Source organism: Hyperolius riggenbachi, chromosome 4, assembly GCF_040937935.1.
Source record: "Hyperolius riggenbachi isolate aHypRig1 chromosome 4, aHypRig1.pri, whole genome shotgun sequence".
In the NCBI taxonomy this organism is placed as follows: Eukaryota; Metazoa; Chordata; class Amphibia; order Anura; family Hyperoliidae; genus Hyperolius; species Hyperolius riggenbachi.
The window spans coordinates 184,084,366-184,103,188 of NC_090649.1; the positions used below are offsets into that span (position 1 = coordinate 184,084,366).

Consider the following 18,823-nt stretch of genomic DNA (forward strand, 5'->3'; position numbering starts at 1 on the left):
TTATTCAGTTTCGTGAATACACCTCCTTATGAGCAGCTGATCCTTTTCAGCTATATCATCCGACCTTTAATTTTCCATTTAGACATGACTTTCACTGTGATGTTTACTCATCTGACATCAATAAATTTTACTTTGCGCTGGAAGAAATACATCCAGGACCCATTAACCACCTTGACATGTCTGACAGATCTGCTATACTAGGATTCCACTGATTATAGCATTGTCAAACAGTCATTCATGACTCAATGATTTCCTAGCCCTTTTCTTGAAAGTTATCCATTTAATGTTATGCCTGAGCCTGAAATGATCAGCCTCTGAGACTGCACAGGCACAAGGAATTTTTCTGCTGTGTGTTCTGGTTATCTCTGTGACATTTTCTGGCATTAAAATTAGTATTTGCTTACTGTCATTACACTGAAGTAAGCTACACTACACTACACTGATAAACAATAGATTATGCAATTCTTCAACAGGAAGAAGAATATTACGACTCCAGCAGAGAGAATACTTGCAGGAATCCACAGAGAACATTTCCCCAGCTTTCAGTCTTTGGAAAAAGATGTACTAGTGTCTGGAGACACGTATATATATATATATATAACTACACATATAATTCCATAATCTGACCTTCTTGATTAAAGGGGAGAAATCCTAGGGGGGCTTTCTGAACTCTTCTAAAACAGTACTGTGGTAATAAAAATGAAAGGAAATCTAAACGAGACACTGTTTCTAGCAGTATGGATGTGATTGCCGTTATCCTCTTCCCTAATAGTAAAAATTGACAGCAGGATCAGTGCCAATGTGGCCCTATTAGACATGCGCAATGCCCCCAAATGGCCCTTTTTGTAGGAAGGAGAATGGACCGGGGGGAGGGGGTAATAAATAGTTTTTCCATTAACTGTCCTGAGTAATAGAGTTCTGAGCATTGTTCACTGTCCTAGAGAAATACTGTATATATATATATATATATATATATATATATATATATATATATATATATATATATATATATATAGTTTGTTTACTAAGAGTTAAAGCTCTTTAATAGTTACCATTCTGAGAATGATTTTGACATCCTCCGTGATAGTGCGGGTGATCCAGATTTCTTCCACAGATATCTATATCTATGATTTTGCTTTATCCATGTTTTCAGAGCTTCATAGGCATCTTGTTGGTGTCCTATATTGGTATAGCTGACAGCCAAGGCCATGAGTGCTTTTAAATTATTTGGTTGTAGCTGTAAGCACCTAGATAATAAGAGGAATACATTATTATACTAGACTGTGGTGGCTATCATGGCTGCCAATATCATTTATATGCAGGAGACAGCCATATCTATCCTCTTATCCAATCTTTTTGCTTCAAATTCTTGTTTTGACTGTCTAAATACTATCTCTTCTTTCGTGTCCTCAACACAAAGCTCAACAGTACTCAGCATATATTGACAAATGGAAACTGCAATTGTTCTTCAAACAATTTTCCCTGCGTGACATAGCAGTGCTCAGCATATATTGACAAATACATAAATATTGAATGCATAAGACCACAAAAATTGCATATTTTTATTAGAATTAAGTAACTGCCACACAGCAAAACATTAAATAGTAACAGAAACAAAACTGTGGCAGCAACTTTAAAGCAGACCTGAACGCAGAACTTCCTCTTTGCTCTAAAAGATAAGCAACAGCATAATAAACTTTAAAGACAAACATTTCTTTGTTACAGCCTACAGACCTCCTGCAATAAATCTGCAGTGTGTCTACTTCCTGCTTTCATGGAAGCAATCAAAGGGTTTATATATTAACTCCTCTAGTGAGATAACCATCCACATGTTTCACATTCTTCACTGCAGATCATACTAAGGGCCCTTTTCCACCTGCAATCGCTAGCGTTCACGCTGAACGCTAGCGATTGCTGAATCGCAATTACCGGCAATTCCCCGACGTTCGCGGCCGCGATTTTGCTATGCTATGCACTGCATAGCAAAATCGCGGCAATAATCGCTCCGCCGCGCGATCGCGATCCGGTCAAAAACGAATCGCGGTAGTGGAAATGACCTACCGCGATTCCTATGTTAAAAGCAAACTGTAGCGATTTGACAAATCACTAGCGGTTTGCGGTTTTGCGATTAAGCAATCGCAAACGCTGTAGTGGAAAAGGGCCCTAAGGGGGGAAATGGTGCCCATCAATGAGGCTTTGCAAAGTTGTGTTACTACTGGATAGATTTGTTCATTGCTACAAGGATGTCAAGCAAGAAAATCCAATCTGTGCCTGAATATCAGCACTTGTAAGTTTCTTACTGGAAGTAAACCTCTAACAATTCCTACAACAAAGTGTGTGTCTTATATCATGACGTCAAATATGTTCTAACAGTTGGCTGGATGTCACTTGAGTGAGAATTTAAATTGCTTCTATTTTTTTCTAAGTGCTCCAAGCCTCACAGGAATGTGTGCTGCAATATGTCACTGTAATAATGTTCGCTGGATGTTGTTGCTACTTGCCTATAAATATGAATATAAAATGGGCTTTTTTCAGTTAGCTTTAGCTTTCATTTGTACAACACTCTACTGCTTTCATTTGTAGTGATTTTATTTAGCAATGTAGGTCACACAATACAAATCATCAGAGTTTTTTTTAATCACTTATAATTTTGTAAACTGTATAAGGCAAATACTAATCGGATAATTCAGCTTATTATCCAAATATCAAACTATCATTTACAAATGAATTCTTGGATGGGTTATAATCCTTTGCGCTGATTTTTTTTCCACAAATTTGGCCCAAGATAACTGGTTCAAGAGATCTGTCCTTGCTGTGGCCTCTTCTTCCTCCATGGCTTCACCATGCTTATTCCACAACCACTTGAGGATCATGAAGTGTATGTGATCTTTGAAGGTTCTTTTTGGTAGTAGTACCAAAGAAAAGAACCCTCCACACGTGTCCACACTAACAAATCATTGAAGAAGGTCAGTGCGAAAGCGTGCTGGTAAGGTTGTTGCCTTTTACTTGGGATTTGAGCCTTGACAAGGGTTGGAATCCCAGCTCAAGCCAGTATGTAAAACAGTAAGGAGTCTTTGGGCAAGGCATCCTATCCTGGTCTACCATGGAGTGTGCCCTACGTTTCTGCAGCCCTAAAACACTTTGAGCCCACCAGGAGAAAAGTTCTGAGTCTTATCTAATAACCTTTATAAAAGTGTCAGATGCCTGACCTCACCTATATCAATAATCTACTTTTATGTATTTATTTGGCAATGAGATTGTTGTACAGACATATATTCATCTATACTGGCTTGTTAGCTAATCTTTAGGAGAGGTATGGAGTTGGAGTCTCAAATGTTTTTAAATGGTTTTATGATTATTGTATAGTGTCCAAGTGACATATTGTCCTATATAAGGATTGGAATAAAGGTTATTATATGATTTGGTCGTGTGGACACTCTGACCCACATTCAGTTCACTTTTTCTCCTAACTTTTCTCCCAGGAGATAATGAGCTTAATTCTGGTAGCGTTTAGTAAATAATTACCTCATGGAATTGGGTTTACCTCATGAGGGAAATCAACTTTTGAATTCTGGTAATTAAAGTAAAGGTAATTCATGTGGTCATTTCTACTAAAAATGAGTGGTATTTAGTAGTGAAATACCTCACACTTGAACTCTGAAGTGAAATAAGGTGCGTGTTTGCATGTCTTTTACCTCACATAATTAGACCTACCTCTACCACATGATAAATGCAGTGCTGTGACAGAATTGTGATATCTGTCACATAACATGGAGCCTTTTCAGCTTGTTCTGTGTTCAGGGTCCCCATATTTTGCTGAAATAAGTAAAAGTTATCTGACCAACGAATCCCCCCCCCCCAGCTTCCATTTTGTTTTAAAAAACAAAAAGTGCTCCAAACCCTGTACAATCCTTCATCTGCCCCCCCCCCCCAACATTGCCATTCCCCAACCTCTGGTTGGAAAAAAAAGTAAAAATGCTCCAACCCACAGCCTCTATTTTTTATAAAAATTAAGTAAAACTGCTCCTCTGGTTAAAAGTGCTCCGAGGTCCCCCCCCCAGCCGCCTCTAAAGGTAAAAGTGCTGTAACCCCCCCTCCAGACCCCCAGCCTCTAAAAGTACTCACTCTCCCAGCCTCTAAAAGTGCTGACCCCTCCCCCAGCCTCTAAAAGTGCTCCAACCTCCCCCCAGCCTCTAAAAGTGCTCCTAGCCTCTAAAGGAAAATGGATTATTTTATTTATTTATTTATTTTAAATAATGGATGCCTATAAATTTTCTTTTCATAGGTTGCTACATAATCAAATACACCTTCCCTCCTCAAAAAAAAAAAAAAAATCTTCCAAAGACTATCTTAACTTATGGAAGACTATTAAAGACTATTACTTATTTGCTGCAGGCTTACCACTGAAATACCTCATGTTTTACCTCACTCTATGTATTTACCTCATGTTTTACCTCCTGTTTTACCTCATGTTCGGAAATGGAGAAAAATCTTTCAGAATTGATAAAAGAGGAGGAAAATACCTCATGAGGTATTTTACTTACAAAAAAATATTTACCTCACATAGCTAAGCCCAATGTTCCATCCTCTGTTTATAAAAACTTTAAGAACTCGGCAATTAGAAAAGTACCACAAAGGAGGTGAAAAAGAACTGTCAAAATTATTCTGAGTATTTTCCTGTTTGCTGGTGACTTTAAAGGCATTTTATTGATAAGATGATAATATTGATATTGATAATTATTATTGATTATTATTGATGCAATTATTATTGATAAGGCGTGGATATGTAACCTTGGAGAAAACTTAGGAGAGAAAGGTGAATTGAATAAAGGTCTTTGGCCCATATGCATTTAACTTTTATTTCTCCTGTGACAATTTCTCATCTTCATTTTTAAAAAAAATTCAGCATTTTGCAATGTTGCAATTTATAAAAGTACCAAAAAGTAGTTGAAAAAGCACTATCAAAATTATTTTGCCTGTTTTCTTGCTTCCTGGGAGTTTAAAAGGCATTTTATCTATGTGTTACGAACGTATCAACAAGGAGAAAAAGTTAATTGCATATGGGCCCTTGTGTTGGGGTTTGGACCAGCACACCATTACTTGAGCATTATATACAAAAAATGTTTTGTAAACATTCCCCTAGATTTCTATTTTTGGTATCTTTTGTTAAAATGATCTGATGCCCACTTAAAATTTGACTTAATTTAGGCTCCACTCTGTGCTTGCTCAAAGTTTCATTTTAAATTGTGTATATTAGATCTTGCTGTGTTGTTTCATGATATGCTGATGTAAGTTCCTTAGTTTTAATATAACGTCTAATATTACAGTTATTACATTGTATGAGCTATACTACTTTGCTGGAGAAGCAGTAGCATTCCCAGCCATGGCATAGTCACTGAATTTTATGGTTCTGAATGATGGATTTGGATCTGTGCAGGACCACAAAACATTTTAACTAAGGATGATAATACAAGGAAAATAGGACTTATAGCTGACCATAGCAACCTAAATACCTATTCAACTTTTTATATGGCAAGTTATCTTATTTTTCTCACTCTCTCTTCTGGGTACATCTTTGCATTCCTAAAATGTCTTAAATTATGTAAAAGTTTACAAGTTGAATAAGTATGGTGAAGATATGTCAAAAAGAATCACTCTCAAAAGCAAATTTTTCAAGAAACTGCCATTAGTGCTAATAAAAAGCTGATAAAATGAATACAAATACAATTCTCAACCTTTGTTCTTGATGCTACAAGTGTACTATCATGGTCACAATAATCTAATGTATGATCTATATTGAAATGGAAGCATGAAAACTGTAACAAACTAGTCATAGGCAATTTATGAAAAGCATGTAACAAATATATGATAAATGTTACAGTGCACTAAATTGCATATTAGACTTAGAACATATATAATAGTATCCCTTTGGGTACCTCTGCAGAGAGACAATAGCAGCTTGTTCATTTTCATTCTCTGCCTGTGTGATACCGAGGTACTGCCAGGCCTGAAGATGTTTTGTAACAAGAAGAGAAGAGTGAGACAGCAGGAGAGGAGATGGAGGTGGAGAAGGAGGGGTAGAGAGTAAGGAAAGAGAGACACAGAGGGAGAGAATATTAATGCCAGGTTTCTTGACAAAGTTTCAAGCTCAAATGATACACATATGGTAATTATTCTGGGAGATTATTACTTTGAAGATGCAGCATTTATATGAATATTCCCATTACTCCATCTCATTGTATACGCAGAGAAAGTTTAAAGCAGCTTCAACTGGACAACATTTTTTGTGTGTTTTCAAGAGGTTTGGTTCTATTAGCAGGCAACCTATAAATTTCAAATGAGGAGATATAAACCCTCAAATGTCTGTATTAACAGGTAATTTTCTCCAGCCAATGGACAGTTAAACTTATTGGCATTGATCAAGCAGATATTGTTTTAAGTGTATCTGAACTGACATGCAGGGGCGCCGCGAGGCATAAAGCGAACCAAGCGGTCGCTTGGGGCCTCACAATCTTAGGGGCCTCGGCGGCTCCGTGACGTCGGCGTGACGTCACTTTTTCCCCGCAGCCCCGCCGGGCTGGCAGAGCAGAGCAGGGCTACAGGAAGATGGCCGCCGCCGAAGCCCTGCTCTGGAGACTATGTCTCCAGTACAGGGCTTCGGGTGGCCATCTTCCCGACCCGTAGCCCTGCATGAATCAGCGCGGGAGATTGGAGGAGGAAGCCAGGAAGGGAGCTCCGTGGGAACTGCGCGCCTGAGAAGCCGGCCGGGAGAGGAGACCAGGGAGAGAAGACTTCTGCCAGTGCCAGCCTGCCAGGTGAGTAAATTCTTTTCTTTTTGCAGCCGCAGCCCTAATTGCGAATTTGCGATTGATTTCTGCTGAACTGTGCCCTAATTGCATTTGATATCTGCTGAAAATGTGGCCCTAATTGCGATTGATTTCTGCTGAACTGTGCCCTAATTGCGTTTGATATCTGCTGAAAATGTGGCCCTAATTGCGATTGATTTCTGCTGAACTGTGCCCTAATTGCGTTTGATATCTGCTGAAAATGTGGCCCTAATTGCGATTGATTTCTGCTGAACTGTGCCCTAAATGCGTTTGATATCTGCTGAAAATGTGGCCCTAATTGCGATTGATTTCTGCTGAACTGTGCCCTAAATGCGTTTGATATCTGCTGAAAATGTGGCCCTAATTGCGATTGATTTCTGCTGAACTGTGCCCTAAATGCGTTTGATATCTGCTGAAAATGTGGCCCTAATTGCGATTGATTTCTGCTGAACTGTGCCCTAAATGCGTTTGATATCTGCTGAAAATGTGGCCCTAATTGCGATTGATTTCTGCTGAACTGTGCCCTAAATGCGTTTGATATCTGCTGAAAATGTGGCCCTAATTGCGATTGATTTCTGCTGAACTGTGCCCTAAATGCGTTTGATATCTGCTGAAAATGTGGCCCTAATTGCGATTGATTTCTGCTGAACTGTGCCCTAAATGCGTTTGATATCTGCTGAAAATGTGGCCCTAATTGCGATTGATTTCTGCTGAACTGTGCCCTAAATGCGTTTGATATCTGCTGAAAATGTGGCCCTAATTGCGATTGATTTCTGCTGAACTGTGCCCTAATTGCGTTTGATATCTGCTGAAAATGTGGCCCTAATTGCGATTGATTTCTGCTGAACTGTGCCCTAAATGCGTTTGATATCTGCTGAAAATGTGGCCCTAATTGCGTTTGATTTCTGCTGAACTCTGCCCTAATTGCGTTTGATTTCTGCTGAAAATGTGCCCTAATTGCGTTTGATTTCGGCTGAAAATGTGCCCTAATTGCGTTTGATTTCTGCTGAAAATGTGCCCTAATTGCGTTTGATTTCTGCTGAAATGTGGCCCAAATTGCGTTTTTATTTTCTGGTGTCTGGGGTAACTGTTGCTGCATTTATTATTTAATGGTCATAGTTGGCTATATTTGCTGTGCTACGGTTAAGCTTCGCCCATACAATGTCATGGCCGCGCCAATCTTTCGGCGCGCTACGCGCGCCTCAATCACCCCAACATCCATTTTTTCCCCGCAAACAGCCCCGCCCCAATCCGCCCTCCTGCTCCACCCACATGTCATGGCCACGCCCACTTATGAGGGATAGCCACACCCATTTTTCGCCGCGGCGCGCTTCGCGCGCCGCAGGATAGGGCCTCTTGCTACAGTCCGCTTGGGGCCACAAAAACCTTAGCTGCACCCCTGCTGACATGGTGCGATACCCATGGCTACATACAGTGCTAGCCCTACTAATAACTTTTCTGAGGGTACTTTCTATTTTTTGCATTGCGAGATTAAAAGAATAGTGTTTTTATGCAAATAAGGTAGTCGAACAGCCGTCAAATTCAGCCTGGGCTTTCCTGAAAAGTAAACAGAGGACAAAACACTTATATTTGGCAGAGGGAATATTGAGGAAAGTTAGAGAGGGTGGTAATTTTCAAATTATTTCTATTGTTTTTCCGCTGAATGAAGCCGATTTTACAACAGACTGTTAGACCTGCTGTTTAGAATTCAGAATTATAAATTGAGCCCTTAAACTGAAAACATGAATAAATGACTCTAGGTAAGTTGTACAGTAACAACAAAACATTTGTAAAGTGATTTTCTCCTGTAGGACCCAAAACGCATAAGCTTGTCTCAGATCAGTACAGAGTGATGTATACAGGGGAAAACGTTATGTGATCATAAATGCCAGGCTAAACAGGTGGCTTTTATGTTTTGATTTAAACATGTCCAGGGTTGTAGCTGTCTTCATTAAGTTTGACAAGGCATTCCAAATGGACAGGGCAGCATGACAGAAAGCTCTGGCTCCAAAGGTCTTTAGTTAGACTCTGGGGGTTGTCAAGTTATTGGATTCTTTTGATCTGAGGTTGTGGGAGGTGTGATGCAATTGCAATAAATCTTTCAGGTATCCTGGGCCTGGGTGGTGTAGGGATTTGAATTTTAGCATGCTAATTTTGAAAAGGATTCTCCATTTTATGGGTAGCCAGTGTAATGAGCAAAGATTGGTGTTATGTGGCAAACGTAACAGACCTCTCAAGGAATGGTATTTTGTAGGATCTTTTTCTTGACATTTTAAATCTGGTGTTGTAAGGAAGAAGAGGATATTGTGATGGTCTGACCAAACTGCAGGATTCATTTCTACAATAGAATCCTGAATTAAATATGAGGTCCAAGGTATGGCCTCTGTTGACCGTAGGTAAGTGAACGGCTTGAGAGAAGCTCAGCTCATTCATGGTGAAAATTAACTCTCTTCCTAGCTGGGAGAAGTGGGTTTCCACCCTTGCGTTGAAGTCTCCCAGGATTATACTTCTAGGGTGTTCCAATGCTAGGCAGGATAAAAAATTTCCTTTGAAAAAGTCTGAGAAACTGCCAGAATAGTGGTAGAAGATCAATATGTTTATGCTTTTCTCAGGTGAAAGTTGTGCTGCCACATTCAAAATTCACACATTCAAAGAGTGCATGGGGCCACCAGCAAAGGGTTTGATTTTTAAACTGGACTTGAAGCATAGTGCAACCCCTCCTCTTTTGTGGTCTTGCCTCTCGCAGTGTAGCAGAGAATAGTTGGCTGGCATGGCAACGTTCAGGGTGGGTCCAGAGTTTTGAGATGACCAGGTCTCAGTGACAAAGGCTAGATCTGAAGTCTATTAGGTCAGACATATATAACTGCTGTTTTGTTATTTATTGCCCTGGTATTGTAGAGTAATAATTTAATGTGACTTTCCTGAGATGTGAAATATGTTAACAGCCCTCAGCTCAGGCCTGCATTCAGGAGAGTGGCAGCTGTCGTGTTTGAGAGTTCTCTGTCTTTTCCTTAAAATTGTAGCTGATGTTTTTTTTGGTGGTAATTATTTTTAATCTTATTTTTAATTGGTAATTTCTATTTACTAATTTTACTAGACATACAATGAATTATCTCGTGAGTTTATTTTTAGTTCAGGTTTGCTTTAAGTTCCCTGGCTGAAGGTGCTATTGTCTTGAAAGTATCTAGATAATAATGATACAAACAAACACTGTATATGGAAGGAAGGTCTTTGAAAGGCGTATATATGAGGTCTGCTAAGGGAAGAAGATGTCTGAGATTACTGTTAACTATCTTTAGTCTAAAGCACAGCAGATCCTTCCTGGAATTTCCATTGTGCAGATTAACAGGGATGATTTCCAAGATTAATTTACTAATTGGCTTTATACTTGAATCCATTCTGTGCTGGCTAAATGAACTTTTGACGTTTGTATCTTTTGCCTCATTAGTAGGCATGTGTTTGTTTTGGAAGCATTCGAAAAAAAACTGTAATTCTTTTTAACATTTACAGAGGTTTAATAAGACAAGAAATAATGTTAAAATTGCAGTAACTCACCCAAAAATGTCATGTAAACATCCAAAATCATCCAGAAATGGCCACTATTAACCCGTTGAGGACCATAGGCTTACACCCCCCTGGTGACCAGGCTATTTTTTTACAATTCATTGCTCTGCAGCTTTAAAAGCTGACTGCTGAGCCATACTGCTTAGCACACAAATGAACTTCGCTCCCTTTTCTTGCTACCCACAGAGCATTCTGTTGGTGGCATCTGATTGCTGCTGCTGCTGCTGCTACTACATTAATTTTTTTTATTTTTTTTGTTTTTTGTTTTATTTTGTTTTGTTTTTTTTAATAAAAAACCTTATTTTTCTTTATATTTCCCAACATCCCTCCCTCCCCCTGGAGAGCCAATAAGTGTGATCGGCTCTCATAGGCATCAACCTATGAGAGGCGATCATCTTTTGGGCCAATTGAGGGGACAGCTCAGTGACAGAGCTGTCCCCGTGCAGCGCTGCAGGAGAGTGGAGCGCTGTAAATGTAAATAACAGCTGCTGCCAGCCATTACACAGCCTGCCAGCCGCGATTTTTTTGTTTTTTGTTTTATTTTGTTTTGTTTTTTTAATAAAAAACCTTATTTTTCTTTATATTTCCCAACATCCCTCCCTCCCTCTGGAGAGCCAATAAGTGTGATCGGCTCTCATAGGCATCAACCTATGAGAGGCGATCATCTTTTGGGTTAATTGAGGGGACAGCTCAGTGACAGAGCTGTCCCCGTGCAGCGTTGCAGGAGATTGGGGCGCTGTAAATGTAAATAAAAGCTGCTGCCAGCCATTACACAGCCTGCCAGCCGCGATCGTGGCTAGCAGGCTGAACACGGAGCTCCGCGTCATGGCAGGGAATGATCACGCATGCGTTCTCTGCTAATCCCCGCCCACCACTCTTGAGACCTTTAAGCATTAGGTGGTCCTGGGGCTACTACCTTCCTGACGCCTATTGGCGTTAGGCAGTCAGGAAGGGGTTAAAGGATAAAAATAATGTAAACACCCATCTGGAACTAGTTGCACGAACAGATACCCTACTGCTCCGAATGCTGTTTACTTAGTAAGCTCAATGGATATTTTCTGCACGGGCTGACTGATATTGCTGGTTGGGGAATGGGACCCAAACACTTGGGCAACATCACTGGGTTGGACTATACAGGTGCGTGTCAGCTGTACAGCTGACACGTTTTGTTGCCATGCGGGGAGGTGGAGGGACAACAGAGTGCAATCACATGACATCACGCAACGGGAGGGACGACTGGCACGAGCAAAGCAAGCAATCAGCCATTACTTGGCTGAGTTGATCTGTCGAGCAGATTGCTAGCCAAGAGGCGATCATTCATTGGGGGCTGCTGTACATCCGCCAGATTATTGCCTTACACTGCCGCCTCAGTCTTGTGTGTGTACACGTCTTAAAATCACTATTCTTATTTTTAAGATTCTCAATACTAAAATTGTTATACAGTAGAAACATTACAAAATAATAACCTCATGAGCTCAACTACATTTTTATATAGCACAGCAAAAAATTGGCAGTGCTCCTAATCAGGCTGCAACTGAAGTGAAAACAACAGAGGTGTGCAGCTCCCCCCTCCCCGGGGACCTTAATACACACCTTAAATACAAAGCAGATGCAATCTATGTACTAAACCCTAATCTAGATAAATTGAATGCATGCAGATACACATGACTGCAGCTAGCAAGCAGACTTACATTTTTGAAAAATTTTATATACTTTAGGTATGATTGAGGCCCTGCAGCAAATACATTCGTTTGTGGAAGTAAATTACTGCATCACATAGACACCCCATTTGGCAATGCAGAAATTGGAAACAGTACAGAAAACACTCTACAAGAATATAAATCCCCCTATTATAGCATATCCAGGTGTAGTGGTCCATATTATTTGTAATCAATCATCCAAACAAGAAATAAATTGATGCGCTTGCTTGGCTTATTGATATACACATATGAACCAAGCAAGTAAATCCATTAATATATCACTAGAATATCACTTGAATAGGACTGAATAAGAGTAATATGGATTATTACACTTTGAATTGATGCTACAAAAAAATGATTGGATTTCTCTACAATCTGACGGTACAATCTAATCGCCACTGTTATATTTTGCAGTAACTTCCTTTACCCTATTTATGTCAAAGTGGATATGCTGTTCTGCAGTATGTATTCCTATGCTATTTAAGGTGCACATCAATTTAGTTGTGTCTTTGTAGTATCTATTGTTATTTATTTTGTGTATCATTTATAATGTATTGTGTAATAACTTTAATATTGACAATATTAGATAAAGGTTTGTGGTTTACAGAAAAAAAACCAACAAAATGCTGGCTACTATGAATAGTTATACATGGGTCCTGATGCAATAAGCAGAGATGCTCTTACTTTGCTTTCACTTCAAGTAGCCAGTTTCAGAGAACAAAAAGAACAGAACATCATTGATTGGCTATTTTAAGAAACCATGGAAAGTGCATACAGTATTTCCTTTAATACATTAGGTTCATTATATTGCATTGTAGCTGCAGATGTTTGGCGAATTCTACTCTTTATTAGGGAAGGCAGAACACGTTCACCGGTGAACGGATTCTGGTGAACGTGCACTACTCGCATGTTCACAAGTAGCGCAAACATGCTTTCCCATAGTACAATTTTTTGACCCTTCACCCTGAAGTCAGGTGGGACAAGACAGCCAATCAGAGAAGATCACCACCAGGGCCACTCCCCCCCACCCTATAAAAGACACAATCCTGGCAGTCCTTTTCATTCTGCATTAGTCAGTGTTGGGAGAGCAGCTGTTGCGGCCGATAGAGGGACAGTGGGAGATAGGCTGTTTTTGTGACTTTTGTTATTGTGCTGTGTAGCTGCTTCCTAGATGCTTTACTACTTGCAATTCACCAGTTAGGGAGCCCCCCAATAGTCCTATTGAGATCTCTTCCTGACCATAAATGTCCTTTTGAGGACTGACAGTGACATTGACTCTGCTGTACTTATAATTTGTTGTTACTTTTGTGTGATGCGGTGTGTTGTAGCAACACAACACTACCCATATACATTGTAGTGTGTGGCTGCATCACCATTATAGCCCACTATCACTGCGCAAAGGTAATTTAGTGTCCGACATTTGTGACCATCACACAGCATCACAGCAACACCCGTGTGACCAACCATACTGTGTTTTCTGCAGTGATATCAGTGTGCCAGAAAAAAACACAGTGTGACAGACATTTGTGTCAATACCCCTTTGCTGGTCACTGCTTGCTGTGTGATCAACGTGTACTGACTGTTACCATGTCACTTCAACATCTGTGCGACTGTACTGTGTGTGGCTGAGTCACCATTATAGCCCACCATCACTGCGCAAAGGTAATTTAGTGTCCGACATTTGTGACCATCACACAGCATCACAGCAACACCCGTGTGACCAACCATACTGTGTTTTCTGCAGTGATATCAGTGTGCCAGAAAAAAACACAGTGTGACAGACATTTGTGTCAATACCCCTTTGCTGGTCACTGCTTGCTGTGTGATCAACGTGTACTGACTGTTACCATGTCACTTCAACATCTGTGCGACTGTACTGTGTGTGGCTGAGTCACCATTATAGCCCACCATCACTGCGCAAAGGTAATTTAGTGTCTGACATTTGTGATAGGCCACGTGCTGTGTTACCATCACACAGCATAACAGCAACCCCCGTTTGACCAACCATACTGTGTTATCAGTGATATCAGTGTGCCAGAAAAAAACCACAGTGTGACAGACATTTGTGTCAATACCCCTTTGCTGGTTACTGCTTGCTGTGTGATCAACGTGTACTAACTGTAACCATGTCACTTCAACATCATATAGTCCACTACACTGCGCAAAGGTAATTTAATGTCTGACATTTGTGATAGGTCACGTGCTGTGTTACCCCCACACAACATCACAGAGTCACTCGTGTGTCCGACCATACTGTGTCATCGGTGATATCAGTGTGCCAAAAAACAACGTGACAGACATTTGTGACAATACCCCTTTGCTGGTTACCCTTTGCTGGTTACTGCCTGCTGTGTGATCAATACATACTGACTGTTAACTTTAACACCTGTGTAATCGTTTTATGTGTTCTGGGTGATCTCTGTGTGCCCCCAAAAATAAATAAATTATATTTATGACAATACCCCTTGGATGGTCACTGCCTGACCTGCTGTGTGTTCTACGTGTACTGACTGTTACTGAGCCATAGCTGTGTGACCATACTTTGTTTTCTAGGTGATCTCTGTGGGCCAAAAAAATAAATAAATAAATTATATTTGTCACAATACCCATTGGCTGGTCACTGCCTGGCCTACTGTGTTCAGCATGTACTGACTGTTACCATGTCACCTGACAATACTCCTTGGCTGGTCACTGACTGGCCTGCTGTGTTCAACCTGTACTGACTGTAACCGTGTCACTGTAGCCCCTGTGTGACCGTACGGTGTGTTCTAGCCTGAGCCTCTCATACAATAGATGTAAGGCAAATGTTAGGCTGCCATATACCACCTTTTTCCATGGCCTATGTTATAGTTTCTGCAAGGGAGCAACATGTCATTAAGCGGAAATTTAAAGATTTTACGTACAATCAATGAAATTAAATTTTTTAGGCATCTCACACAGTGGCTGCACATAACAATATTTAGGCAGGTAAACATGTTGGCCATTCTAAATACCTTAATTTGAAAAATCTAGAAACTGTATTTGATTTTTTTGGCATTTACGCATGAACTAAAGCTTCTATGTAAAAAATGTATTTTTGAGGAACCTTTCGCCTTGATCCTCTTCCACTATGCCACTGTCTGGTTTTTGTATACTTTGTACACCTTTTTAAAAAAATTCTGGCTGCAGAGTTACCCTGAAGGTTTTTGATGTTTGTCTGCCATTAAAGTCAATGGGGCTCACCGTAAATTTCCAGTTCACAAATTTTCCTGGTAAAATGTGTGATGTATGCCTACTCTTTAGGCTTGTCTTAGATAGTTGTAGAAAAGGAAAGCAGTGTTCTGGAAGATTATGGATATTTCATCATCCTAGCACATCATTATATAGTTCATCTGCTCAAACAAACCTACAGACAGCACAGTTTATATGTTCCAAAATACTCTTCCAGGAGGGTCTACAATCAGTCAGGAGTTCATAGAGTGAAGCTCCGGCTTGGTGTAATCCGGTTACCTGTCTTTCCTTCTAGGGGGTGAATTCTTTAGGCTGCATTTCCACTTGTGCGGTGCGATTCGCCGCGGTAAAAATGCAAATTTTCACGTGAATTCGCATGGATGATAATGTATGCGAATTTAACCATGGCAGTGCTGGTGTGCTTTTTCCATTGTTTCTATGCAAATTTGCATGAAAATTCGCATGAAAATTCGCATACCCAAACCTCATGCGAATTTCCTATTAAATGCATTGTATGCGATTCGCATAGCGGTATGCGAATTCTGATGGCTCTGCCATGCGAATTTTTTCTGCACAGAAAAACGCAAAGGAATCCTGACAAATGGAAACAGTCCCATTCACTTGTATTGCTATGCGAATTTGCATGCGAAAACCGCATGCGAATTCGCGATAGTGGAAATGGGCCCTTAAGACTATGAAGTGGTCCCTAGTAAAAGCAATGAAACTGCAAGAGCCAGTTTTTTTCCTGGAAGCCAGTCTCTGGATGTGAAGGTTATACTACTTATCAATTACTGCTTGCAAATAGTACACATTGTGCCCGCTGATGAAAGAAACAACCTTTTGGGGGAATTAATTGACCATTGATATTTGTTTAGCCATCTTCTATTGATCTATAGGAGAGTCCATGGAAGTTGGCCAAAACTCTGCTTCCAGTTATGCAGATATAGAACACTGGCTGGAGGAAATATCCTGTTAACACTTTATAATATAGCTTCTATCCAGTACAGTGTGTTGTAGAAAGTCCAAGAAGTAAGAAACTCTACCTCAGCATCATTGGAGTCTTGTAAAATGGCAGCTTCCAGGTACAAAATGGTAGCAGGTAAATCACCTTCCTTGAACTTCTTAATGCTTTCTTCAAAGGCTGCTGAACATTCTTTAAATGGGTTATCCATGTGGAAATAATAACCCTGAAGCACAATGGTGTAACATATTACATAGTAATAATCACATGTATACACTATAAGAAATGAGGATTATTATGGAGGATGGAGTCTCTGGTAAATAAAAGGAAACCAATAGGTGTAATATTGTATTAGGTTTGGAAGGTACATTACAGGTACAGGGGTTACTGCAATGCAGGCACGACATATTTGAACCACATAAAGTTGTATGCTGCAGCTTAATATCAAATACTGCAATCCAACTAGGAAACAGAGAAACACCTAACTGATTCTCATGATAAGTGAATGCAGAAAGCGTAGACATGAGCCTAATGAGAACTGCACTAACCATTTACATGACTGCACAAGACAAGGAAGAGATTCTAGCATTGGCTTCAGAAGTCATATATATGCATCCAACTGATGACTGCATGACTCAGGAAAGGGACCCTAATGATAGCCATGTACAATGCATTGATGACCTTTATAATGGCATTAATCTTACCCTAATAATAATGGTTGGGAAGTTATGAGGGGTGAAACAGTGCTAAACTATTGATACGAATGAAGTGGAGGCACATAAAGATTCCTATTATTAGATATCTGTGTATTTAATAATGCTGAATAAGGGGCTGCTTAGTTATGCAGCTTTTAAATGTCCATCAGTGTGTTTAATAAAAAATATCCCCCTAGATTTGTCAGGTATTGCAATATATCTTTAAATACTGATTCCCCCTTGCTTATATAACATACTTTGGGAGACCGCAGGGAGAGAGTCTTGCATTTCTGAAGGATACATCTAATTCCTTTACAGTCTCCAGACTTCATTGAGTCCCACTTTAAGCCATTGGACCCTTGATGTGACTGCTAGCTGCATTGAGCAATGGTGTTGGGAGTAGTAGTAGGTTTGCACAATATAGAGTTCCAGGATTCAGGGAAGCTGTGCTGCCCAGGAAGATATGTATCTACATACATGTGGGGGACGTTTAGTATATTTATAATCACATGGGGTTTTCAAAAGGCCTTGAGAATTACTGTATGAACCACTTCAGTTAATATGACAATAGCCAAGCAATCCACTCAATTAACTTGACCCCAACAGTAACAGTATTTTATCTATTCTTAGCTGTAACTTAATACAAATTATTATTATTATTTTTTTTTCTGTTGAGCATTCCATATGATCTCAAGTGGTGGAATCAACATTATTAGGCAGTGCAATCAACTGCCCTGTTGAAAAGCGGCTGATCTAAAAAAAAACAGGCTATATGTATCCATGTTTTGTTTAAAGTAATACTTAATATGATTAAAGCACTAATACTAATATGATTAAAGTACTAATACTGATATGATTAGAGCACTAATACTTATATGCTGTTAAGCTGTTAGCATTCACACGCATAAACATGATTACAGGGTTTTCAGGATGAACTATGGATCACTTATATCACAGTACCTGCTTAGTCCGATCCCATCCCCTTAGAATGCACTTTTGCCAGGCATGCACTAACAAGATTAATGCTGAGACGAGACACAGTGCCAGTACATAAAACTATCTTCTCTCGCCATCATACTAGAGCAATGTGCTTTATACATATGGACTCTCACAAAATCAATACTGACATGGAAAATGGGATGTGGTAATGCTTCAGATCAGAGGATAAGCAAAGCATTGCTTTGTCCCTAGTCTGTAAGCATGGCCACTTCTAGGGGCGAGCAGGGCAGGGCATTGCCGGGGCTGAAGTGGCTTGGGGGTGTGGAGGGAACACATGCAGAATGCACATTGTAAACAGTTACGTTAACTCACCACGTGCTGCATGTCCTTCCTTATTACTGGCATCCAGTTTCATAGTAACATTGCACACTGTTATGAAATCATAGGGGGCGTTGTTACAATGAGAAGGGATTCCAGAAACCAGGAAGTACATGCAGGGCATGGATCCTGGCAAGGTGAGTTAATGTAACCGCTCCTGTTGCGCATTCTGCATGCGATCCCCCCCCCCCTGCCGTTCTCTCTGGCTACCTAAAGGGGGGGGGCTCTCTGGCCACCAAATGGGGAAACTCTCTGATCACCTAGCGTGGAGAGGGGGGTGCTCCCTGGCTACCTACTATTGGGAGCTCCTGTGGCAGGCTGCATCTAAGTAATACTGAGGTCTCCTCTGGCTACCTGTACAGGATGGGGGGGGGAGGGGGTTACATTGGCTAACGAATACTGGGGCCCTCGGGCTAACTCTATTTGGGGCGGTATCTAATACTGGGGCACCTCTGGCTACTGGAGTGCAGTATTGTGTCCAAGGCATGGGGGGGGGGGGTGGTACACAATTTATACACCCTCGCGCCGGGAGCTCTACAACCGAGAGAC

General features: G+C 40.4%; 1 protein-coding gene and 1 long non-coding RNA gene across 6 annotated transcripts in view; one reads left to right on the top strand and one right to left on the bottom strand.

The window, feature by feature from the left end:
- LOC137571637 (uncharacterized) overlaps positions 1–18,823 on the top strand; it is a 70,796-nt gene that overhangs the window by 8,060 nt on the left and 43,913 nt on the right. The window lies entirely within an intron of this gene.
- The window catches only part of PEX5L (peroxisomal biogenesis factor 5 like), a 281,043-nt gene that overhangs the window by 6,391 nt on the left and 255,829 nt on the right, over positions 1–18,823 (bottom strand). For 3 of the 4 annotated variants that reach the window (XM_068281072.1, XM_068281070.1, XM_068281069.1), the window contains 3 exons: positions 16,345–16,488; positions 5,937–6,007; positions 1,053–1,247 (listed from right to left, as the gene is read on the bottom strand). In XM_068281072.1, coding sequence (XP_068137173.1) covers positions 1,053–1,247; positions 5,937–6,007; positions 16,345–16,488 — 410 coding nt within the window. The remainder of the gene's footprint in view (positions 1–1,052; positions 1,248–5,936; positions 6,008–16,344; positions 16,489–18,823) is intronic. The other variant, XM_068281071.1, reaches the window with a different exon arrangement.